Source organism: Arvicola amphibius, chromosome 8, assembly GCF_903992535.2.
Source record: "Arvicola amphibius chromosome 8, mArvAmp1.2, whole genome shotgun sequence".
Taxonomy (NCBI): domain Eukaryota; kingdom Metazoa; phylum Chordata; class Mammalia; order Rodentia; family Cricetidae; genus Arvicola; species Arvicola amphibius.
Window position 1 is genome coordinate 102,348,589 of NC_052054.1, and position 26,645 is coordinate 102,375,233.

The window sequence follows — 26,645 nt, forward strand, 5'->3', positions numbered from 1 at the left end:
TGTTATTAAGAAACACACTGTGCACGCTCTAGAATATTCTAGGCAGACACCGCCCCTACAGACTCCATCCTCTCAATCTTCTTGTTTCCATACAGAGGTCACCACAGCAGGGTGGGGGCAGTGAGGAGCATATACACTCGAATGACCCACGTACTTTTAAAGTGTGAGCATACGCAGCATGCAGTGTTAGGTCACTGTAACAACCCAGACCACTTACAACCTCTACCTTACTCCAGAGACCGTGCAGGAAGGCTCTGCACGAGCACCTGAAACAACATCACAGGTGAAAGACCGCAATCTGGCTGGAATGGATCCCTGCAGAATGCCTAGGTCTGGGAGTTTTCTTCTTCCAGGTCCACACTTAGCACATGAGGGGTGTGAGGCCTAAGCATCAATTACAGTGGGACCATGTGATGCTGGGAGCACACCCTTGCAGGAGTTAGTCCATGGTTCCTACTGTGAGCACGGAATGGGTGAAATCAAGTACGCCCTGTGCCCAGGAGTCATGAGGAAACCAAGATGTAGACTACAAGAAGAATATCATGAACGTCCAGGAGAGAAAGGCTTCCAAGGAATGCGGAGCCCACATTTCATACTAGACTGTCAACCTCAATCTTTGCAAACTGAAAGTCCAGTTTGAGAAGCTGGTCGGGTCCAAAGATGAGCTGGGAACAAAGTAAGTGAGGCTCCAATCACACCAGAGCCTGGCTGGCTCACCATGAGTTTCCTGCTGAGACAGTGAACCCCCTCTTCCCTCTACCAGGAGCTGACAGAAATCAGGAAGACGATGTCCATCAAGAAACTATCTGTTTCAATGTCACAGCACCAGGTTTTCAAGTGAATAACAGCTCAATTTTTATAACTCTACATGAAGCAACACTGCACAAAAATTATACATTAAAATGGTTTTATGTATAGAGTTGAATTGTAATTAAATAAGCAAGGTTAGTAAACAACTATGTGCACGGCCTTCAAAAATAATAAGCCTGTTTATAAGGAAAACACTGCCCACCACCAGGAAGGCTTACTTGCCTTATTTGTAAACACAAGGAGAGTGAACATTTTCCTTCGAGGTGTTGCAAGCTGGCCCCCAAATCTGTCACCCAGAATAGTAAGGATGGTCCCATACAGAGGCACAGTACCCGTGGCTAATGCCTGTAGGCCTTCTTCCCCTGGGTCAAAGGCTCACACAGCCCTCTGAACAGGCTCACACAGGCCACTCTGGTCCGCAGCCGGAGGGTAGGAATGCAGTAGTCTTGGTTTCTCAGAAATCCTGTGGCTCCTTAACTCCCACATCTTCAATCTGAAATGGTCCAGCTTCTCACAAGGGCTGCAGCCATTAGCTACAAACAGGTGAAACCTGCACCGCTGAGGAGAGTCTGCTGTATCAGCATGAATACTCTTTCCCTCTCTCAGGGCCCACATGCTCAGGCCACCAAGCTGGGTGGTAGCTACAGAAAAGGCGATGGATGCCCTAGATCAACCAACATTACGAATAGGCCACCAGTGTCATCCCGTGGAAGGCAGAGCTATTTCCTGACCACAGATTTCCTGCCCCCACCCAAACAGAACACACTCTAAATCAATTGGCCTTCTTTATCAACCAAAAAAGATGACATTTCCAGAGCCGCCGAGCAGGGTTGAACTCTTTATTCTTATTGTTTCGGAAATGAAGCAGCAAAAGACGTCACACGTGAATTCCAGTGTGTCTTGCTACAGACGTGAAGCAATTTAGGACCCGGTTTCCGGGCTAATGAAAACCCATTTCAGGCTAGCAACATTGGCCAAAACAAATGCTTGAATTCAAGTCCTGTTGTGTAATGGGGAAGTTTAATTAAGGCCCCACATTACAGCTGTAAATGTTCCTGTGTATAATAAGGTCTAAATGAAACTGAACCTAATCAAAGTTACAATCCCTTCATTAGCAAATTACAAACAAGAGCGCACAGCTGACATGCCAGCTATGATTATTACAACTAATTGCCTCGTTGTTACAGACCAGCCTGAAACAGTGTTCAGATGTCCGTCTGCAAGAGCAAATTAGGGCCACGTCAGGCTATTCCTGTGATCACAAGGGGTTCTTCTACAGCGATCTGATTTACCCCTGTCGTCTGGCGGCCAGCGGCCCAATCAAAGCCACGCTACAAAGGCAGCCTTTGAAGCCAGTGCAGCATGGAAACACACTCCATATGCAGGCGGGCAGACCGCACTTCATTAGAGCTGTTGTCGCATTTCCCTCTTCTTATTCTAATGATCCCATTTTAATACTCACAGGAACCCCTTCTAATTGATGTCAAGTGAGTGACTTCTACATTCATCAACAGAGCACATCAAACAAACCCTGGTGCCCGAGCCAGCACCACCATCTCAGGCTGCACCGAGGTATGTCTCCAGCGAGCAGGGAAGGGGACAAGTGTACCTGTTTAATTGGGATGGCTCGCCCGCTCCCGATGCTGTCCGCACGGCTCTCCAGGCCTTTCTTCTCTTTGTCTGGGTCGCTCCCTTTCCTAGACTGCAAGCAAAAGTAAAGTTAGCATTTGGGCAAGGGTAGAGGCTGCCAGACAGGTCTCCCCCTCCAGCAGGATGCAGAACTGCCACCCCCAGCCTTTCGTCTGCACTGACTCATCATTCCAAAGAGAATTTTCTAAACTTTCCCCCTGACTTTTCTACTGCGAAATTGTCTTTTAATTCTTTTTTAAAGAGTTCAGAATGCAATTACTAGAAACCAATGGACCGTCCAGGAAAGCAACACCCAACGAGAAAACGCATTCTAGAGCTTCGGCGAGCATAGCGGAGGAGAGGGGCCCTCAAAGGTTATCTGGAAGTCCAGCTGCAGAAATGTATGGATTAAATTAATGTCTAGATGATTTAAAAAGTCTATTAACCACTCAGTAGTGTAACTTACTGGTATACCCCTGGCGAGTTGTTTCAAGGGGCAGGCAATGTTTCCTTTTATTGCTTCTGGTCGGTTAGAAAGCAGCAGTTCAACGTTAAAGCAGTCTACTGTGCAACAGAAAAATAACGGAGGCAAAAACTGAAAACCTTTTTTTTGACAAAATGTCAACATTGAACAACTGTTTGTTTGCCAGGTTCTTGAGCCAACTGTCTTGGACGGCTTGTTGATGCTGTATGAACTGCCCAGTGGCTGGCAGGTGTGGGGAGGAGGGCACGGAGGAAAGCTGCAGGAGCACGCCAGTCACCGTCCATGTCCCGGCTCCTGCTGGCATGAGCAAGTGTAAGCATGGTGATTGTCTGACAGATTTATTTTATTACGAGAGCAAGATCTGAGACTCGTCCTCCTTAATAACGGTGCTGACAAGTGACAACTTCACTCCATTACTTTTCAATGGGAACATTACTCACGCAATATTGAAAACGGAGAAACATTTTCATGTGCTTTTCAAATCTGAGATGATATATGAAACTGAGAGACTCGGTGGTGTCCGGTGGTGCTGGGAGCAGCTAATGAAATTCAGATTCAAAAGGATATGGGACGAAGCAGAAGATGCTTCGAAAACAGTATCCAAAAAGGCAAGGACCTGAGCGGTAATAAGAGCAGGGGCTGACGGGACAGACTTAAGATTCTAGGACGGTTACTGCCAGAAGACTCAGGGAAAGGTGCCTGTGATATCAACTCGGCACAGACACTTCAAAGGTGGTGATTTTGTCACGTGGCGGTGCATGTGAGAAACCACGCTCTTAGCTGATATTACAGGGGCTTTTGCATTTATTAAATGCCTCCTTGGTGCCCCATGCTGTGTGCCTTCATCATGGACTTCAGCACAGACTCCTTCTGTCTTTACTCTTCCGTTAGTCACGCAAAGCAAAACTTCACACAGCCACCTCTGTCCCCCAAGTCAGTTCATGGGCACATGAGATTTCCAACTGGAAAATTAAGTCCCAAAGCTCATAGCTGACAACATTCCAGAAATTCTGAATCAATGGAGAACATTAAGGGCATTTGGGGAACTTTATCAATTCTAAATAACTAAGTTTGAAAATCCATCTTCATTATTCTCCATTAAGCAGAATAATTAACAAAACAAACATCTTAAAAAAATGAACAATTTCCTGGAGGCGGCGCATCTGTCCCCAATCACTGTTCTCTGTGTAGAATTCCGGATTCCACGGAAGCAGGAAGCAGCAGCCAGAGACGCTGCACAGCTCCAAATATGTAAAGAAACAGGAGCCATGCTCGGCACAATCACAGGCTCCGAAACAAATGAGAGAGAAACTCAGGGTACACATTGGAAAAAAGGAAATCCACCAACAATGATCTAACGTTTGTGGAAAGTGCCATAAAACTAAATGACAGAGCTCCCACAAGCTGCTGGGCAGAGGGTTTGCCTGGTTTGCCATCTACAACAGGCTGACTCAAGGAGACCTGAAATCCAGCTTAACCACAACTAGCAATGAAACCTTGCACCTCTGAATCCCGAGGGAAGACTCCTGGCTTGCCTGCCCACCCTGGAGAGTCTCTACAGTGAGCATCCTCCCCTCTGTACCAAAACTGCTCATTAGATACTCCTGGCAGCCCTGAGTGCCCATGGCTACATCCAGCCTGCCACATTCTTCAGCATCAGAGCTCATCACTCTCACCGCACACCCGTAGACTTCAAGAAGACAGAACAACTGCTGAGCCCCACAGACACCGAAGACAGACGAAAGGGAAGGATTATTTACTTCATTTCAAAAGACGTTTAACTCCCTATACATAATAAACAAAATCCCCTGGACACTGGGCAGAGAATCGTGACTGGCAATGATGCCCATCAAACAGAGCCTGCTCTCCTAGCTCCAACCAATAAGGCAGGAACAGATGGAACGCATCATGCCAGGCTTTAGGGCTCCTGTTCTCGGCAAGACACCAAGTATCAATTCTTTTATCCTATGGATTTCACTGTCCCTTTTTCTCTAGTGAGCTTCTCCGAGTAGGTCCAAGTTCTGTACCATCTTTACCATCTCTGGATGCCGTTGTGCTGCACTGTTCAATGGAATCAGCATCACACAGCAAGCTTTGAAAAACACCATATAAAGACATGATTGTTTAAAAGCTTGAAAAGACATAAAGCAACACCACACAGAACGTAAGGAGCCTTGCAAGTGTAACACCACAAACGCAGGCAGCACATCCATACCTACTCAGGTAAATGGCAAGCCCCTAGAACAGAGGCAAGGGAATGGATTGGGAGGCTTGGACTTTCACTGAGAATGTGCATCCTTCATGAAGCCAGTGGCTGCAAACCGCCCTCTCTCATTAGCACAGAGAATACATGTAGGTTTTTTTCTCTGTAATTCTTATAAATTTCAAAATATTATTCAATAAAATATTTCAAATACATGTAAATCGGGCTACTAAATGAACTGTTCTAAAAATTCTGTATTTCTAAGGCAGGTATCCAATGGGTCATCATTTCTCAAGGCAATGGCCTTGCATTAAAAATTATCAAAGCAAGATACAATTTAAATTCCCCTTGGTAAGGCATACATAATTGTCACTGCAAAATAATGCATACCATGCTACAACTGGAGTGATTTAGTTTATATACTTCCATACAAAATACAATGGATTTATTTGTTTAAACATGTATGTTTGCAAATAAAGCCATCTGCCAGCTGAAGACGTTATCCCTGTGGGACACAGGATTACTTTCAAAGTTGTGTGAGGGCAGGATAGGAGCTATGTGCATATAGACGACCTCCAGCCTTTTTAGCATGTGCTAATAGACAAGTGGACAATGCCCACCAGCTACATCTCCATTCGGCTGCAGAATAGTAACTAAGACGGCTTGCATCCGGCACAGCGGCCGGCAGGTCTAAACACATCCACACTGTGACAATGTTAGTCAAAAGTCGTCCACAGTGACAGGGTTAGACTGCAAATCTGGACATGTTAAAACACAGAAGCAGGCTCTTACCTACTGAAATCTGGATTCTTAATTGCTTAGATTTTAGATCTAATTCACTTTCTTTTCATTCCTTGTATGACACTGACATCTAGTGGAGTTAATGGTTCCAAGTCCTTCAACTCAAAATGTTCAGCACCCACCTCCACCGCCATCCTGACCAACGGCAAAGCCAAACCTGGCAAGAACCCATGTGCTGGCCCTTTCTTGGAATTTCAGCTAGCTGATCCTTAAATGCCACAGCACAAACCCGTTGCAGCACTAGATTCTTGCAGGACCCCAAATTCCTGTTCCACAAACATCAGCTGGGCAGCTGAACTCAACGTGTAAAAATCTTCATTCTCAAACTGTCTTCTGACATTACAGAGGAAGAGAGCAAATGCGCAGCACACATGCAGCAGAGATCCTCTAAGAGATGTCGATTCGGGTGCAGCTCGCTGGCATCTTCAGCCACCATTCAAGCACTTTCAAGCTTGTTTGAAACCTGTAGCTCTGTGGCTCCCGGCCCATTTCCCCTTCAGTGTGGGCCACACACACAGCTCCTAGATACTGAGCACAGACAGGCTGAAGAGCAGCTATTAGCCGATCGTGTTTCTTCTTCTTCGGGTCTTAAAATTAAGAACCCTCATGGGAGTTGCCAATCACTGAGATCATTTGAGTTGTCAATCATCCAGGCCCCAGGATCTTTTTGGAGAGGGGACAGGATCTCCTTACAAGTAGTTCTGTTTAAAGTGGTATTTCCTTGTTTTCATATTTCTTTCATATGGTAGAAGGCAAAGTTAATGCAGACTGAGTGGTGCTAGGCAAGAACCACAAGCCCTTCATAATAGTGTGTGGTGGGGCTTACAAAAACTTCTTATCCTTCACTCTTGGGGGCCCAAGGCCGTTGAAGTCAGGTGTGGTTATGGCAATTAGCTTCTTGGGCCCATTGAGTCACAAGTGAATGAGCACCCTTTTTGGGAAGTAGTACCTTCTTAACCAACAGTCCTGCTCTGGGCATCCAGCTAGGGACCGACCGTTCGTGTGACCGCTCATATTGTGTCTAAGAACTTTACAACGCACTGCCTTACATCCATGCATTACTGCAGCCTACCAGACACTTTCCTGTGCCACGCAGAAGCCCAAATGACCCCTCCAGGCCTATCCAGCAGTCCCACCAATTACTTTTGCTGAACATCACTAGTGTCCATACTCCTGACTTTAGTAGTGGAAAAAAAGACCCACAAATACCACCACGAAGACTCCTCTGCCCCTGAGAAGTGGTCCCAACTGACAGTCCCACGGAAGAATAGCTACTGCTCCAACTATCAGAGAGGTTCACTGATTTGTCTAAGGTTAATCAGTGGCCAGCAGTGTCTCAGAGCTGCATGATACAGGCCAGCAAAGGAAAGGACAAGGTGGCTCAAAAGGGGAACCTTCTGTTACCAGCAGACCTGAGCATGAACGATCTAACGACAGAGGCAGCCGCAAAAATGGTGGGAAAGAGTGGGGCACCCAGAGGTCTGGCAGGTACCCGCAGTATGCAGTGACTGTCTTCATTTGAAGGCATCAGGTCAGACGATGAACTTCCAGTTACTCCTGGGAGATCTCTTTTAGGCTGAGATAGAAATAAGAACCTTCTCTGTGACTGACTCAGTCTGGCCCAACCAGAACGAGAGGCTTTAAGTGCAGACACTACACAGAGCTGGCTAGGGAGAGAAAGACTTCCTGAAATCACACCATACTAACTCTGGACTCAGCCACAAAGCCATCCATGATTGACTGGTGATGTCTGGCAGAAGAGGCAGGAAACAGTATGTCTGCCTCTCCTGTAGTTCAGAGAGTAGTATCTGCACCCATCAGCCCAAAAAGCTTGTAAAAGTACACATGCCTGGTCCTACCCTGGGCTCAGGGTTTCTAAATCAAAGCTCAGATATCCAATCCAGCACACTCCCTAGAGGACTCCGAGGAAAGGCCATGGCAAGCCTATGGCACAGAGTCCCTTGAAGACCCAAAGAGAGGGTGGGGTTGCAATATTAATAGAAAGGCAAGTCCTAGTGCTATGTCCACCCCTGGGGTCAGTTCTCAGACCCCAACTGGTAAACAGGGTGATGGCTAAGGCCTCTCTGTGATTGGTCAGGTGCAAACTGAGTCCCTCAAGACCTTCACCATCTCATCTCTAACAGAGTCTTTAATGTGGAACCATGGAAGTCCGGGGAGGGTGAAGGTTGTGCTCAGGGTGAAGGAAAACTGTTCAGGTTTCACACGCAGTCCCAACCGGGCAATTCCCATCCTGCTCAGGACCTAAATCTTTTCTTGTCACAATTTCCTCAAACTCCAGAGTCATTGTGATTCTCATTAAATTTAGGCTGGACTCCACACACATCACTGGATTGGGACAGCCATGGTACTGTGGTTAAGATGCTGGGTGACACTGAGAGGTTGGCCCCAGGACTGACACTCACTGTGAAAAGGTTGGACCTGCGTTTGGACTGCTTCCGGACAGGCGTCGGGGTGTTGGCAGTGGGAGGGACATCGATCCGGAGCTCCTTCTGGCTGGTGCTTGGGGTCGAAGGGACTGAGGAGGAGTAGTCACTTAAACTCCCCCCTCCGTTACTTGTCTGTAAAAATGAAAAATATTCTGGGAATAAAACAGCATAAAAGCCACCCAAGCAGGGTCAAAGCAAGAAAAACAGCAAGTGACCATGAGAAAGCATTTGGGAGACAAGGTGTCAACTCCCTGTACCTGGCACTTTTACTAGTACCCAGCGCTGCTGGAAGAAAGTGTTGCTTTGTCTGAGAAAAAGAACCTCAGAGGTCTCCATAATGGAGCCTAAAGATTTCTTTCTGCTTCTTGAGACAGAGTCATGATCTGTAGCCTAGGTTGACCTGAAACTCACTATGTGGCTGGGCTTGAATTGAAGCAATCCTTCTGTGTCAGCCTCTAGATGACTGAGACTATAAGGTTAAGTTACCACATGCAGTGAAATTTGAAAAAAAAATTGGGGGGAAAACCATAATTATTCTTCCTCTGAAAAAGAAACTACAGTGAAACATAGTCCCATGGGGCTTCACTGCTCCTCCCGGATGAAGAAGGAATGCCACTCAGAACAGAGCGACCCTTCTTAAATGACACCTCACAAATCAGAGTACTACCTTAAAATGTTTTTAGATCACTCAAAAACCGAAGACACCAATTGTGAAGCTGTTCAGGTATGTGGCAAGACCATCCCAGGCCAGACCATCCTAGGCTAGACCATCCTAGGCTAGACCATCCTAGGCCAGACCATCCTAGGCCAGACCATCCTAGCCTAGACCATCCTAAGCCAGACCATCCTAGGCTAGACCATCCTAGGCTAGACCATCCTAAGCCAGACCATCCTAGCCTAGACCATCCTAGGCCAGACCATCCTAGGCCAGACCATTCTAGGCCAGACCATCTTAGGTTAGACCATCCTAGCCTAGACCATCCTAGGCCAGACCATCCTAGGCCAGACCATCCTAGGCCAGACCATCCTAGGCTAGACCATCCTAGGCCAGACCATCCTAGGCTAGACCATCCTAGGCCAGACCATCCTAGGCTAGACCATCCTAGGCCAGACCATCCTAGGTCCCAGTGGTAAATGCATGAAGGCAATGGCTTCTTGGGAAAACTGAGCACTTGCAACAAAATCTGCTCACTGTGTCATTTGGAATAAACAGCAATGGGACTCTCACCCAAGGGAGACTGGTCACGAAACCAGGACCAGCAAGTCACCTGTTCCTTAATGAGGTCCTGGGTGAATCCCTGTGACAAGTACCTTGCTTGCAAGTTAACAAATTAGCAAAACATTGTAAGGGGAGGCCTTCTACAGGGCCCAATGGAGCCGGTTCTTATAGCCACCTTCCAGATCTAAGCGTAAGTGCATTCCTAAGCTAGTAAGACTTATTCACAACTGCTCACCCTTAAACCAACCAAGAGCAAAGCCAGTCATCTCAATCCACAGTGAAGACTGCAGCACACACCTGTTGTGCACTATTGTACACAGGGTGAAGACAGCAGCACTATTGTGCACTATTGTATACACACACCCGTTGTGCACTACTGTACACTGGTGAATATCTACTGCCATGACTGGTTTAATAAGGAGCTCAACGGCCAATAACTAGGTGGGAAGAAGTCAGGCAGGTCTCAGGGACAGAGAGGACTCCAGGGAGAAGAAAGGGTGATGCCAGGAGACACGGAGAGGAAACAGGAGGTACAAGATGCCACGTGGTAATATAGATTAATATAAATGGGCTAATTTAATTTGTAAGAGCTAGTTAGGAACAAGCCTAAGCCACATTTTGAGCTTTCATAATTAGTAAGAAATCTCTGTGTCATTATTTGGGAGCTGACTGGTGGGATAGAAAAGGACTTGTTACACACACCTGGCACCACCCCATTCTAGCACGCCTCGTAACACAGGCAGTGTGCAAAGAGAACATTAAAGATTGACTCCCATAAAGCCCACTTGGCCACTGAAGCTTCTGAAGGAACTGGGAAGTCAATAATAAAACATGCTGTTATTTACAAAGTTGGGGGGGGGTGGTAACAGTTTTGGCACTGGCTGTGAGCACTTCCTGCCCCAAGTCCTCCTTGGCACTCGCTGGCTGCCTCACCTCCCGCACCACCTTTCATACCTGGCTGATGTGCACGGCTGACACCTGGGCAGAACACACGGAGGAGTGGCTTGGAGAGTTGGGTAAGGACTTGCAGGGGCCTATGGACAGTTGCTGCTTCTTCCTCGTGGCAACAATCTTCTGGGCAACTAATGGACACAGAGACAAGACACAACAATGTGAGGCTAATGTTCAGATATGAGGTGAACAACAGGGACTTCTGGGGATCCCTGGATCCTGCCATTCTTGCATCCGCAGCAAGCTTTATCCAGACACCCGACCACCAGGATAAATAGGGCATTTCCCAGGGCTTCTGAATCCCACACCCCGGCAGAATATGGCCAGTGGGATTACAGCATACACAAACCCTGGCCAATGGGATTACAGCACACACAAGTCCTGGCCAATGGGATTAGAGTACACGCAAGCCTTGGTCAATAGGATTAGAGTACACACAAGCTCTGGTCAATAGGATTACAGCACACAAGCCCTGGCCAATTTGATGAGGGCTGAAAACTCATGTGGCTTTCAAGACCCGTCTTCAGGTGAGAGCTGCATTTTGCCCCCTTCTTCTTTGTCTTTTTTGCTTAATCTCTCTGAAATGTACAGATGTGACTTTGCTGCCAGGAGCCACCCAGGACCATTAGTGACACAGGGATGGAAGTCACGCCAGTGAGTCAGGAAGCAAAACAAGCCAGTACAGACTCTTGAGGGCTTTAGCCTGCTCGGACTACCTCAGGGGACTCAAATGTGAACAAGAACACATGCCTGCCTGCCTCACATAGGCTATCCCAATAAAACAGTTTTCCAGTTATTTAAAAGTATCCCAAATAAGGAAAGTTGAACAAAATCCCTTTGAAAGTTTTTTTGGTTTTTGTTTTATTTTGTTTTTGGGCGGGGGTGGGAGATGCGCATTATCTAAAGAATGACTTGTAACTTTATAGGCTGTGTAGAATTATACTCAAGCAAGAGTAATTATAACAAAGACTTTTAAAAGAATATTAATATGTGGCCACATACACTGGAAGTTTATCTTATTCGATGCAAATATAAATTCAACTGGCCATAACTTCTCTCAGCAAACAGGCTTGCTGATAAAGCATATGGAATTTAACTGCAAAGAAAGCGAAGGATTAGAAAACCATTCTTATACCAATAGGTGTCACTGCAGGAGAGTGGATGCAGCTTGTGCCACGTCTGGGGCGAGGAACTGGAGTTAAGCCTGGCCTCTGCACACACTGCTGCTTTTGAAGCATTCTGCCTCTCCAGGACCACTGGGTACAGGAGACAGAGGCCACAGGGTGCTCACAGGTAATTTCACTTCCAAATGAACATAACTTTAAGCGGGAACTGATGTGCCCACAGCTCACGGCTTTTGTGCAAATAAATGATGGTGTTAAATGCGACTAAGTGGAAATGCAATCTATAAAAAGTGGTTCCCAGAGATGAAGCAGCTGCTTCATCAGTCACGGCCCACCTCCGAAAGGCTTCTCATCACCCTGAAAGGATGATATCAATTAATTTATCTTCCCCCCATGTATTGATCATAACCTTCATCAGCTAATCATGTTTAAATTACAGAGGAATATCGTGGTACTCTGTCATTTCAAAGCCATTGGTGTATTGATCAGGGACTGTTGAAAATGTGTATTAGACTATCTTTAAAAAAATCACTGTATGAACTCAAAAATAAAATCAAAGGTCAGTGTCTAAGAATTGCAAAGCAAGTGTCACAGGGAGGTTCTGAAATTTTAAGTCCCAGATTAACCCAAAATCCTAACTGTCTGGGTGTTGTGGTTTGAATCTGAGAAGTTCCCTCAGGCTCATGTCTGCTGTTGGGGAGGCTGTGGCAATGTTAAGGAGTCCTGTTGGAGGAAATACTGTCACTGGGGTGGCCCTGAAGTTTTTACAGTCTGATCCTACTTCCTGTATGCTAATGAAATGTGATCAGCCAGCTTCCTGACTGCCACTCCATCTTCATGCTCCTGTTGTTATGCCTTCCCTGCTATGACGGGTCACATCCCCTCTGGAACTGTCAATCAAAACAAACCTTCCCCCCTCTAAGTTTCTTTTTTTGACAGGATTTCTTTCTGAGCAATAGAAAAGTTAACTAATAAACCCTGTGAGTAATCATTTGCAATAAAGAAGCTCAGATAATCATTTTTTTTTGTCTTAATGCCAGTCTGAGTTCCCATTGGTCCGGACCCACAATGACTTAACCATGGAACGTAAAGAAGATGCACAAAACATGCTCAACTACATACTCTTAAGTGCTTTTTGACTCCTGCTATGAAGGTCTTCCACTGGAAGGGAAGGTTTAGGAACCTGAGTCAAGTATGTTATGGAAACTCACATTGTGAGAAACTTCAAATGCAGTTCCTTGCTGTCCTTGGAAGGCACTGGGATAAAGAGCACAGCTCACAGCAAAGCCACCATGGGCAGCACAGAGTGTGGGTGCACTCCAAGCCCCTGTACCCCCACAGTGACTGTCCTCTTCCAACCTTAATGACCAAAATACAGACCAACAATATCTAACAATCGACAGCATTTATTTATTTTTTTTTTTTTGGTTTTTCGAGACAGGGTTTCCCTGTAGTTTCTAGAGCCTGGCCTGGAACTAGCTCTTGTAGACCAGGCTGGCCTCGAACTCACAGAGATCCGCCTGCCTCTGCCTCCCGAGTGCTGGGATTAAAGGCGTGCGCCACCACCGCCCGGCGACAGCATTTATTTTTATTACTTTTTTTTCACGTTTGACCTGCTTCCTCATTATTCTTAACACTTTCTAACTTACATACACCAATAAGGGAAAGAAAATGACTTAAAAAATGTTTTGTTCCACAGTGCCAGGAGTACTTTGGAAAGATAGGATAAAACGTAAGAATAGGGGCAAATTTACTTAATGAAGGACAAGAGGATTCTGGGTAAGGATGGAGTCAGAGAAAAGGGAGAAGGTGAAGAAGGTCTGTCCTGTGCTGTAGAACTCTTGCTAACAGCGACACATTTGCCAATGGCTGCCGAGGCTACCTGATCCGTGTACCAGGGAGAAAATAGCACATCTGGGTGCCTTGGCTAAAGATTTTCCTAAAAGTGAAAAAGGTAAAAAGTACAGTGCCAACTCCAATCAGGAAGGGACCATGCTATTTATTACAGAATCATGTCCCGCCATCATGGGACAGATCCACAGGTGCCTTGACCCCAACAGTTGAGTGCTTGCCCTGCTCTAATCTCAGTCTAAGACATAGACCACAGGGATGGAAGGCAGGCCCTGCCCCTTTCAAACTGTAATCGTTGGTGATACTTGAAATGCGTTATGTGCTGGTAGGTTCAAAGACAGGCTCCGCTGGTGGGCTGATCTCATCATCTGTGTTAGTCAGCCCCTTGGTCATTCAACAAACACACTGTTACATATTTTACATCAATACACCTACCTAAAGGTCTTCTTTACTGGGCAATATTCCAGACATACAAACACCCAAGCTCCAAAGATCTGGCTTTATTTTTTTTATTATTGAGATTTAATATTCTCTCACACTTGCTGGGATTCTGGACACGATGTGTTGTGTTCCATCTAAAAGCGTCACTTAAGAAGACATGACCACTACCCTTTTACCACAGGGGCCACCAATACCTCTCTTCTTTTCCACGCTGTTGCTTGGTATTGCTTTAAAATTGCTTCCTCTACAGTTCAGCTTTCTGTTTGGACTTGAATAGGAGGCAAACTCAAAACAAAGCCCCATCTTTAGCCAGCTCTTCACACCTACCAGTGGATTTCACTGCACAAGGCTTGTAGAGCGAGCAGTCTCGCTCGGGCAGAGGAGCAATGTCAGAAAGGTGCCACCTGATGGAGGAGGTGGGTTAGTGCCTGGGAGTGCACCAATGATCCAGGTTGGCAAGCCTTCGTCCTAATCTGGGCTAATGTATGACATCCTTAAACTGAAACATGTATCCATGTACATAGTTCCATTCTTCAGTGGAAAATTACATACCTTAACAACAAAAACCGACATGCATTCATTTGCTTTCTCCATAAACTGAACATTTTCTACTGAACAAGAAAGAACCCCTAACCAGAGATTGCTCTGTTCAACCCCTTATCTTCTTCCATGACATTACTGTGTCATCCGCACAAAAGCAAGAATCACCTTGGTCCTATCAGTAGAGAGAGCCCCCTGTTCACAGCCCTGTGACCAAGCACATAGAAGTATTTTGCCTTGTCTCTATTGCCTGAAGGCTGAACATAATAGGAGATCTGTGACCTCACTTCACCCAGCCAATAAAGAGGAACTAGTGGAAGCTACTTCCTTCTCATGGGGGACACTTATCCCTCTGGAACTGTAAGCCCAAATAAACTCTTCTATGACTAATTGTATGACACAAGGAAGGAAGCTTGTCATTAACAATGGTGTGTCAACTAAGCAGAGGCATGGGTCCCTCTCTCCAGCAGCCTTCCTGCAAATTTGTCTTGGCTGAGGCCACCCTCTCCAATTTCTGACCCCACACCTTAGGAGCTGGTCTGTCTCTTTGCCCTTATGTGGTGCCCAGGGTACCTGGCAGCTGCCTGGAGGTCAGATCACATGTTCTTATCTGCGCCCTGGGCAGTTTCTGTTGTAGCTGCCCAGCCCATCCACTGCATTCAGCTCTAGGTTTCTAGAACACACTAGGTTCTTGGCCTCATCCTCTGCCTGGAATTCCTCAAGCTCCTTTGTTGCCTTCTCAAAAGGAGCTTCCAGGGTTCTGGTCCTCAGCTCTTTCCATGCTCCAGACTTGCTCTTGAAAAGCCATCTATACATTCATTTAGTAACCAATGTGATGGCTCTCAACAGGGAACCTGTCCTGAGGCCCTCCTGCCTTCTAAACCTACGTGAGCCCAGCGAGCCCAGCATGTGACTGTATTGTGCTGGGGCACGACTGAGTCCACACTGCCCAGCCTACACCTCCACCCTTTAATCTGTGATCTTAACACTGTTTATGCAGCAGCCCGTGGCCGTGGCCCCAGGAACAGGCAGAAAAGACAGCAGACTACTGGTCCAACAACCGCAGTTGCTCCCAAATTCATCTTCATTGCCAATGCCCTGACCAAGTCCTCAATCTACCACAGCTAATTACAGACAGCCTATAAAGGACCACTAACTGCAGCCTGAGGACCGAGCAAGCTGCAGGGTCATCTTCTCCAAAGCAAACCTGATTGTGACGTTGTTCTGCTTAGATGTGCAATGGCTTTGGTCACACAAACCTTATGTGGATTAAGGGTGGGTTCTGTACTCCTGTGATAGGCCTGCCTTAGCACAACTATGTAAGTCTTGCTTTGCTAGAACACTCAGAGATCTCAGATAAATTCCCACGGGGTTCGAGAGCAGTGGTTCTCAAACTGTGGGTAGCGACCCCTTTGGTAAATCTCTATCTCCAAAAATGTTTATATTATGATCCATAACAGTAGCAAAATTACAATTATAAAGTAGCAACCAAACTAATTTCATGGTTGGGGCTCACCACAACATGAGGAACAGTATTAAAGGGTTGCAGCATTAGGGAGGTTGAGAACCACTGCTCTGAAAGGAGCAGACATCTGAGGTGTAGGAAGAACATGGAATGCAGCTATGAGCTCAGGATGGCACCCAGCCCTGTCATCTAAAGTACAAAGATCTGAGTGCCCAAGACCCATGGTTAGATACAAGTGAAGACAGGGTATAAAAATGACTCTGCCACTGGAATAAAACCATAGCACACTGCTAACCTAGAGTCGGAGGGGCCATTAATGGGGCACTATTTTAAATATCTGTAACAGATACACTGACAAAGGCCAGCAGCCATGTGGCTGACAAGAATTACACTGCACAGGGAGGGCTGCACACAGTCTTGCTGTGTGGCCCAGGCTGGCATCTTATCAGCAGTCCTCCTGTCTACACCTCCCAAGCGCTTTGGGTTGCAAGTGTGCCAAAACATTTTGTTCCCAAAATATTTTAAAAGCTTGTTTTCTGGTGGTAGCAATTGCTATATGATTTGTGATTCTCTTGTACTTTAACCCCCAAACAATTCCTATTACACCTTCCACCACAAGGTCCTGATGGAGAACCATGAGGGGCTCACATGGGGAACCCCCATAAATAACAAAAATCCACTGCAGACTGTGAATCATTCACTAATGTCTCCACTTTAAATTACAGAATGATCATTAAAGTAGCTTATTAATTAAGGAGAAATTAATTACCAAGTTACCTATATATCTCTGAATGTGTGTCTTAGAAGTGAAAAAAAACCTAAGTGGAATATTTCTCACCACAAAAATGGCCAAGTCAATACATGTTAGAGAAGGCGTGTTAATTTCTGTTGGTAATACGACCTGTCCACTAGCTCTGTTTCTGTATCTCCTGAGTTTTGAGTAAGGACAAAGCTATGGATGCAAAAAAAAAAAAAAAAAAAAAAAAAAAAACAAAAAAAATGGATCAAGGTTGAGACGCAGCTTGCTCGGTACAGTACAGGAAGCCCTAGGTTCTTCCCCTAACATGGCATAACCTGGCTGAGATGGTACACACCTGTAATCCTAGCACTTGGGAAGTGGAGGCAAGGGAGTCAGGAGTTCAAGATCATCCCTGGCTACATGGTGAGCTCAAGGCCAGCCTGTGCTTTATGAGACACTGCTTCAAAACCAAACCAGAAAGGATCCTGGAGCAGAAGCAGGAAAGGGAGCAAGAGTGAGAGGAGGGGAAAGCAGAGACAGCACATGTTCCGGAAGCTGAGGACAATTCCTAAGCCAGGGGAGAGCAGTCTGCCACCTGAACACCTGCTGAGATGCAGTGAATGCCTGCACACATCTGGAGAGCAACAGTCACCCTGCACCCAGGGAGATGCAGGACCAGATGACTGACAGAGAGGGTGGGGCAGAAACGTTAGAAAAGAATGAAGGGAAGAAAAGTTCTGAAGGGCAACTAGAAATCCATTTCTAATGCTTTAATATGTGAAGAGTGTTGTTGGCAGCTGATCTAGGATACAACGACGAGACCCACACTTCAGAAGGAAAACTTAGAATGGCTTGCACGATGCCGGTCATTCCCACCTGGACACTTGAGAAGGGGAGCTTGAGTGCTGCGGGTGGGACGAGGCGGGCGCTGGGCTCCAGGGACTGCCTGGCTGGCATTTTAATTAGACACTCCCATATCTGTTGTCAGTTTACCCTTCCAGCTGAGTGAAGCTCCCCAGACTGACTGCACATCAAAGTTGTCAAAAACTCTTATGGGGAGGGGGGGTTCACAGCTCACCATCACTGTCTGAACCCCCAAAAGTTTCTTTAACATGCAAGGGGCCTTTCTGTGGGCACACGTCTCTGCAAGAGAAATCTCATTATTCTATACCCAGAACAGGCTTCGCCTCCCTACCCATCACCATTAAAACCAGGTCTCAACTCTTCTCAAGTCTAATCCCTTCCAATCACCCTGTGTGGTCACCAACTCTCATCATTCACAAACACGATTTGGGCCCAATTGCAAACATGTTTCCTAGAAATCTACCATGTAGCCATTAGGACAAACTTGCAGTTACAACAAAACTAAGGTGACTTTTCCTGCAACTGAACAGGCCTTGCCGACCTCTGGGACTTTGCTCTTCACAGCCTCTCCAGTGAAAGCCCAGTGAGCAACTCTGGTCAGATACCCACAGCTGCCGTCCCCACACCACCAGCGCATCAAGAGAGGCTCAGTGGCCATGGTGGATGGAGACTGTGGAGACTTACCTTCATCACAATCGAGACACAGATTAATACTATGTATTTCTGTGTGTGTGTGTGTGTGTGTGTGTGTGTGTGTGTATAATGCAAATCTCTAAGTCTCCACCTACCAACGTACATGTCAATCAATTCAATACATCAGTGTGTGTGCGTGCGTGCAAGTGCGTGCCTATCAATCAATCAAGCAAGTAGGTTTTATTTTCTTGATTTTCAGTGCAGAACACACCATGTGAGTGCCCTATTGCTAAGTTAATCCCCAGCCCCTACAATATTTCTTTTTAAAAAAATATTTATTTATTTATTATGTATACAATATTCTGTCTACATGCATGCCTGAAGAGGGCACCAGGCCTCATTACAGATGGTTGTGAGCCACCATGTGGTTGCTGGGAGTTGAACTCAGGACCTTTGGAAGAGCAGGCAGTGCTCTAACCGCTGAGCCATTTCTCCAGCCCCCCTACAATATTTCTATTACACTCTTTAGAATAATTTAAAAAAAGCCCTCTAATCTAAGACAGGCCATGTTTAAAAAGCCACACTGTAATTTCTTCTGGTGAGGCCACCAGAGTTTTTCCTGAAGTAATAAAGTCTGAATTCTTAATCTGAGATTCAGTTCTTATCTGTATTCTTTTTATCTCGTTGTATTAAAACAAATTTATCTTCATTTATGTCGCAATTACCTATTAGGGTTGTTAATTTGCTGGAAATGAAGCTATTGTTTAATTGCTCCTATTAATCGGGGACTTAAATGCCGACTGTAATAAACAGTTACCTTCAGGACGGAGCAAAGTCAAGGCTGCTGGTATTAATTTCAGAATTTTAGAACGAGGGGGAATTTCTGCTTTCAGGGACACTGATTTTCTGTTCACAGAAAACGTGGAAGAATACTGAGTACTCACAAGAGAAACTCAACTGAGCAAATACAGTCTGTTATCCCCATTTCACACATGGAACTGTCATGTAAAACAGTCGATTATAGCAGAAGGACAGAAAATCATGCTGCAGGAAACCAGCCCTTGGCTGGATCTGTCTGCAGGCAGGATGGACGTGGGTTTTTGGTGGGCAGGGCTCTGAAACACACACTTCTCCCAAAGCTTGCTAGGAAAAGTATGCCTGTCAAAGTGGGTACCTTCCTGGGTGTCCTTCAGGCACACATCTCAGGGCCCGGCCTGCTCCCCTGTGCAGACAGTCAGATCTGCACATGCAGAGGTATACGAAGATGCTGTAGGCCACCCAGTTCTGCCCACCCGCCTTCCTCAGCATCTCTACTCACAGCTACACCTTCTTGTTTGCTCACAACCACCACCCTCGTCCTCATCCACACCCTACATTGCTATGAGTCCTAACTGTTTGGTCAGGATTCTTCCCTAACCCCAGACTTCCAGTCCCCCACGTCTCCTGCTTCCTTCAGCTTCCTCATCTCAGCGAACCCTGGCTTTGGTTTGAAAGCTGTATCTCCAGCTTGCTGTAAAGCAGGGCCCTGACTGGTGCTCTGCTTCCTGCTTCACTGCTCTGAACTGTAGGTGTGAGTACAGCCTTTCTGACCCTCCCCATCCCACTGGTGTGAGCCCAACCTCAGGACCAGGCTGGGAAGACAGGTGATGCCTGCATGACTACATGACACAGAGCATACAGCCCCAATGCCAATTCCCAAAGGCCTCAGAAGGCTCTTAGTCATGCTGATGGTCCCACAACGCTCTTGAGGAAGCTACTGTTCTCGGAATACTCTTGGTTCAAGAGTGCGCTTCATCATGCTGTTGGCTCCAGAATTCTCTTAGTAACACTGTTGGTTCTAGAATACATTTGGTTATGTTGCTGACCCCCAAACACACCTGTATAGTCTTGACTGGTGCTTCAATAGAGCTAAGCAGGATGATGTCCAGTGCACGTTGGGCATACATGGAGTTGGCTGCTTCACCAGGCTGTACAGCATCCAGCACTTACCAACAATTCCATATACTATCCCACTGTGATGGTGCACGTATCATTGGTACACCTAGGGACAGTGGAGACTGCCAAACTCAGATAGATCTGCCAACAGACTGGCTGGTCACCAGCATGCTAATAAGTAAGCTTTATTGACCTTCCAGGCAGCCCAAGCATCCGAGACCAGACCATCTGTGTAATTCTTCAGGAGTTAGTCTCCTTGACTATCGGTAATCGGCACTCACCATGGTGAGAGTCTCTACTTCTTGGCACATGTGTTGGAATTCACTTCCTCCTGGCTCCTCCCTGCTTGGTACCAGGTAATACAAACAGTGTTGTAGAATAGCAGAGATAAATGTGCTGTAGAAGCAGGGACTGTGTGCACGAGGGAAAACAGAGAGATTATAAATACTGCAGAGAAAACTATGAAAAGCAGGAAACATTTAGGCAGATAATGAGATGTTAGGGACATGGCAGACCCATGGAGCAAGCAAGGTTGAGCGCACAATGAAGAAAGGTTTGGGTGTTCTGCAGAGCTGCTGTGCAGGGCTGCAGTTGCACCAACAAGGGCTATTGCAGTCCCTGCATGCTCAATTCAGCCAGGATCAGAGAGGAAACAGACGTGAGAAGCTGCTGTGGACCACTGCTCCCAAGGTCAGGAGTCACATGACTCAGACCAGCTTCATATCTCCATATCTGAAGCCTGTGTCCAGATAAGTTGAGCTGGACCTTCAGTAAGTGTCCAGACCATAGCAATAGCTTTCTCAAGGATGCTTAATGTAGGCAAAACTAGTATATGCTGGGAAAAGCCATCTTAGAGCGACCAGGAAGACTGACAGGTATGGAAGCAGTTGTCAAGCCCCTTAAGGAACCTCGAAGGTCCAACGCACAACATAGGAGAGATGCTTCCTCTTCCTATAGACTGGCCTTGCTCACAGACAGATTTCCCCTTCAGCCCCTCAACTCTGCTCTTCTTCACTGAGTACCCTAAGGACAGAAGGCTGATCGCAGCTTACTCACTGCCCGGTGAGCTTTCAGCATTACCTCACCTCACAAAATAAAACAACCGTCAAAATAAGCTGAAAGCTGAGCATACACACAATTCCGGCACTCAGGAGGCTGAGGCAGGAGATCAGGAGTTCAAGGCCAGTAGGAGATTCAGACAGTGATACACTGTGGGGTGAGGGAGCAGGAGGGAAGGAGGAAGGAGAAGGAAGGAAACACAAGGGAAAAAGAATGAGTGCGGGAGAAGAAGAGGCAGAGTCCCAAGCAGCTCACACAACTTCACTGATCTGACTTGAAAGAAAAAAATGCTAAAAAGCATGAACTGAAGGTCCTTGGAAGTGTGCTGCGTGGACTGGAATCCTATAACACTGATGCGGGTGTCAGGGAGTGTGCTGCGTGGACAGGGCATACTATAATGACTGACGTGGGTACCAGGGAGCACACTGTGTGGACAGGGCATCCTATAACACTGATGCGGGTGTCAGGGAGCACACTCTGTGAACTGGGCATCCTATAACACTGATGCGGGTGTCAGGGAGTGGAACACACACCCCACACTGATAAGGAAACATGCAACATTTCAAACATCACAAGTAAACACAGGAAAAAAAATCTGTTCAAAAACCCAGGGGATGATTAACCTCCCTTCTCTCACTTGTCCTCAAGTTGGATGCAAATCAGTGCCTTCTGAGCCCAGGCAAGTGAATATCCCAATAAATTGGCAATACAATTCGGATGGCAGGCAAGGAGCTAAAAGATAAATGGCTTAAACAAAGAGGGGGAAAATGAACCTGTCACTTCTCCTCAACTCATCAAGCTGTCTCACACAGAAGCGATGATCCTGGAGCGGAGCTGCTTCTGACACCCCGAAGCGGAGGCTCCCCCGGGGAATTCTTCAATCTGCAGACTCCCAGCTCACCAGTCACAAGTACAGACCTCGCAAAAGACCAAACTGGTCACAAAACACACCAAAATACTTTTACCAGTTACAGCAAAGAAAGCTGGAAAGAAAATGTGAAGAGCTATACCATGAGCAGCCTGCCAGAGATCTGAAAGCCATCAGGAGGATGGGCCAAGTTAAGGACTTATGGACGTAAACACACAGACACAGACACAGACAGACAGACAGACAGACACACACACATACACACACACACATCATACCATGCAGATGACTAGGTGAACTACCCAAGCCAAGCCACAGCTCAAAATTTTAAAAAGAAACAGATGAGGAAATCAAGGTCATTGGTGCTCAGGTGACAGGCAGAGCCCTAAACAAGGGCATGGCACAAAGGCCAGCAGCTGATGTCACCTCAAGAGCCTGGGAACAGGTAAGGTTCAGTGTAACCACCAGGTTTTCCTTTAGTGAGTTAATACCCTTGACTACTACTGTCCTAACTGAAGTCAAAGGTCTAATCTTGGAAGATATCCATGGTAACGGAAAGCTAAAGAACTCAATTCCATCTCCAACCTCTCTGCACCGATCTTCAGATAGCTTTTAAACTCTCAACAAAAACAGAGGGAATGAGAGATGGCTCAGCAGGTTAAGCACTTGCTGCCAAGCCTGGCAACTGAGTTTGACCCCCAGGTTGCACAGCGCGGAAGGAGAAAGTGGACTCGCACAAGCTGTCTGTCCTCTGGCCTCTCTGTGCATGTGTGCACTTGAGGACAAGGCGTCTTCTCCCAGCTCTGTTAGCCACAAGGCCTTGCTGGAAGGTCTGGGGACAAGTGACAGTGACACACAGATTGAATTATGCAATGTACTGTGATCTGATTAGAAAGAAGGATGAGGTGACAAAACAGATTTCTACCCGGTCTTCAGCATGGCTTTGTGCATTAAGACACTGCAGCCCCTCCCCCAACGCACACACATACACACATCAATTACTATCACTCAGACAGCACCACCCAGAGCCCTGCCCTTTCTAATGCCTCACACAGCATTCCTGAAGGGGCAGGCTTGCGACACTACAGTATGCTGGCCATGTAAATGAAATGATGTCCAAACTGGCAAGACTGTTTGGTGGGTAAAGACACTCGTTGCCAAGCTTGAGTTCAATCTCCGGAACCCACATGGTAGAAGAAGAGAACCTACTCCTATAAACTGTCCTGAGTGTGAGTTCACGATACGCACACACAGACTACACACACAGACACACACACACACACACACACACACACACACACACAGAGCAATAGTCTTAACCAGTGAGGAGGCCTATGATGAATTTAAAGAGCCCAATAAAATAAGTGATGTAAACGTCTACAGGATTAACAAGGAAGCCTCAACAGTTCTTCCGAATGGGCTCCAGGTGCTGAAGAGTTAAGCACACAGTGGACAGAAACTTTCTAACATGTCTCTCTTTAATGAGAAGTTAAGTTTATCAACTGCCACTGTAATTATGCAGAGCACCTCAGGTAATTAAAAGGGATCTAAATCTAATTTTATTTACATTTAGAATACCTGAGGTCATCTCTGATCAAGACTTCACATTCGTGACTAATAATACTTCACTGTTAATTAGAGTTCAGCACAGAATGCGGATTGATTCTGAATCTCTAATTTGCAGTGATTTAGCAACACTGCGAAAGTCCAGGAACCTCTCTCTTCTTGGAACACAGCAGTTCATACAAACGACAGGCACCCTCCAGCTACCAGTACTTCTAACTCAGGAAAGTCTCGGAAGAAGCAGGGACTCTAATTATACCGTGCACTTGTACTTGTGAAAAAACATCTCATATTAAATACAAATTAATCCGTCTTTGCATGGGATGGCTACGGTGGTATTTTAAATACTCTATTGTGTTGAATTGTCCCTATGTTTATAATACAAGTCTTTATAGTGCAATGAACATGCATTTCTGTCCTACTTAGATTTGATGGTGGTACCATGTTGCTATGTCTACTTTACTGCACACCTATGCACCCTTCATCCCTCCACCCTTCTAGCCGCCTCCCTCACCCCATTGTCTGACATGCATCAAACCTCATACAGGTTCATTTCACTCTCAAACACGTCACTGCAGCCATAAATAAAAGGTTATGAAGATTCTCAAACCAAAAGTTCAACCCATGTCTCCTAACTCATTGTCTTTCTAGGCAGAATCTTTGCTTTCATCTATCCTAAGGAAATAATCCTTTATTTACAAAAAAGTGAGAACTGCTGTTCTTTGTGGCATCAGGGCTGGAGCTTCCAGGGAAATACAGGATCTGAAAAGTCTGTGGTGGTAGAGGCTAGCTTTAAAGGTCTACGGGCCAGATCACCACACTGCAGCATAAACACAAACACGTGCAAGAACAAAACCTGTAGGTCACAGAAAATACCACCATCTCCTAGCTGAAAATACTAAGAGCTAAGACTAGACGACAGTTTGCTGGCTGCAGGTGTAGAGAGCACCGGGGTGAAGCTTATGTTCCTCACACACAGACACACAGATTTCGCATATATCTACGCTAGCCTAATGCTGAACGCTGAAGATCAGCCGAGTCAGGGTGCTGCTCTGTGCCATTGGGGGTGTTATTTACAAAGCAAAGAGTACTTTTATGAGACGACTCAAAGAAAGCAGGTTTTTCTTTGGGGGTTGGAGTCCTTCTGTTTATTCAGCTGAATGTCACAATTTGCAGAAATATTATAAATTGTTTGTTTTTAATTACATGATAAGTGTGTTTGTGATAATGTGCTCTCAAGAATACAGAGAGGGTAGTGTCGGGTCCCTTGGGATCACACAGTCGCTAGCACCTGACATTGGTGCTGGGAACATTGCCTGCTTTTAATTTTTGAACCATTACTGCAGCCCTGTGCATTTTATATACTAACCAATTCTTTACACATGAGCTTCTTTCATGAGGCTTCTGGGAAATCACCTTGAACACAAGGGAATCAAAAGAGCTTGCTTGTGCTAGTTATTAGCCCAAACCCTTAGTGCTGCCTGAGACTCGGAGAACGTGATCAGAAAAGAATGTTCTCCCTTCATGGGGGTACTCAAAAAACCGCCCGTGGGTGAGACATACTAAGTGAAAGGCAAATTACAGCTGGAAAATTTAATGTGCCAAATGATCACACTGTCAAACCAAGCTCAGGATAGTGGGTGTTCAGTGGGTCTTTTTCTTTCCTTCCTCAAAAATGCATGGAGGAAAAAAACGACAAAGGTATCGTGTGCCTGTGTTTCTAAAACAGATTTCTCTTGTCATGAAGGGGGAGACTGTAAATATGTAGACTAGCCCATGCTTGCTCCCCATCCAAGACACTGCAATATTCATACAGTCATGCTCTGAATCATGGTCCAGTGAAGCCAGGAGCCACTCTGTCCCTGCAACTTCTCTGGAGGTCTGTGCTTTGAAAGACCAAATCCACAACCAACGCAGCAAAAAGGGCACACAATCCAAAGAGTCGCCCAGCAGCACTGGGCCTTCGTTAAGCCTCCTTGAGGCATAAAAGCAAGCCAGAACTCCTAATGGACTGAAGACATCCCAGTAGAGACGGCTTATTCCCCAGAGCAAACTGCTGGTGGTTGGGGCCGGGTGGGGTGAAATTGCTTAGGTGTTTCTAACTTGCTTATGCTGGCTGTGCACAGGTGAGGACCCTATCCTCTTTAAGCCACAGAAGCGATGGGCAGATCTGGCTTGCCAAAGCCTCTAGAGGATTAAGACAAAGCCAAGTGGGGAGAAACAGGCATCCAATGAGACGAGGGCTTCTTGTGGGAAGCACAGCTCGGTACCCACTAAAGGCGCAGGTCTTGCCGTGTGCCTTCCTGGCCTCCAAGAGCATCGAGCTGTCAGAACATCTATAATTCAGCACAGAAAAGGCGCCGCAGAGCATTCATTATCAATCTTACAAAACATATAAGGCTCCTCTGCACCTCAATCATTTGCTAACAGTTACAATAAGATTGTATTAAAAATTTAAACTGCCCTACTTAAGCCATTTACCTTCAAACGTCCATTTCCAGGGAATGAGTCCGAGGGACATGAATGTCGAACTCTTGTTCAGATTTACTGCGCTGGAGAATATTTCTCCTGATAGCGCGCTGACGAGTGACGTCTAATGACTTTAGTTTTATTACTTTTTAAGCACTTAATGGGAAAATTTAGACATTTTCACAAGGCTGAGCTTCAATACGAATGGTACCTTTAAAAAATGACAGGCAGAGGCAGGTCTGTGTGATTGCTACAGACACAGGCCAGTGCGATCAAGATCCTACGACAGCGACTAATCCAGCAGCCTTGCCTCTGCCATTATCAGTCTGAGCCCGCCCCCACCCCCGCTACACTTTTTCCTTTTTAAACTGTCTTAAATAATAGCCCAGAGAATATTTAGCAAAGACTAGCTGTGGGGAAATTTATCATTATCCATGTAAAAATTTTAAAGCCATTAAAAAAGCCCACAGTATTTAATCTTTTCCCCTGCACTTACAAAGCCCCTTCCGTGGGGAAGTTACAGGGCAAACACCGTAACTATCTCAGTGCC

The 26,645-nt window shown here is 46.1% G+C and overlaps 1 protein-coding gene across 1 annotated transcript in view; it reads right to left on the bottom strand.

Annotated features, from left to right (window-relative positions):
* Agap1 (ArfGAP with GTPase domain, ankyrin repeat and PH domain 1) overlaps positions 1-26,645 on the bottom strand; it is a 449,843-nt gene that overhangs the window by 222,343 nt on the left and 200,855 nt on the right. The window contains 3 exon segments of the mRNA XM_038339225.1: positions 2,420-2,512; positions 8,351-8,506; positions 10,548-10,675. Coding sequence (XP_038195153.1) covers positions 2,420-2,512; positions 8,351-8,506; positions 10,548-10,675 — 377 coding nt within the window.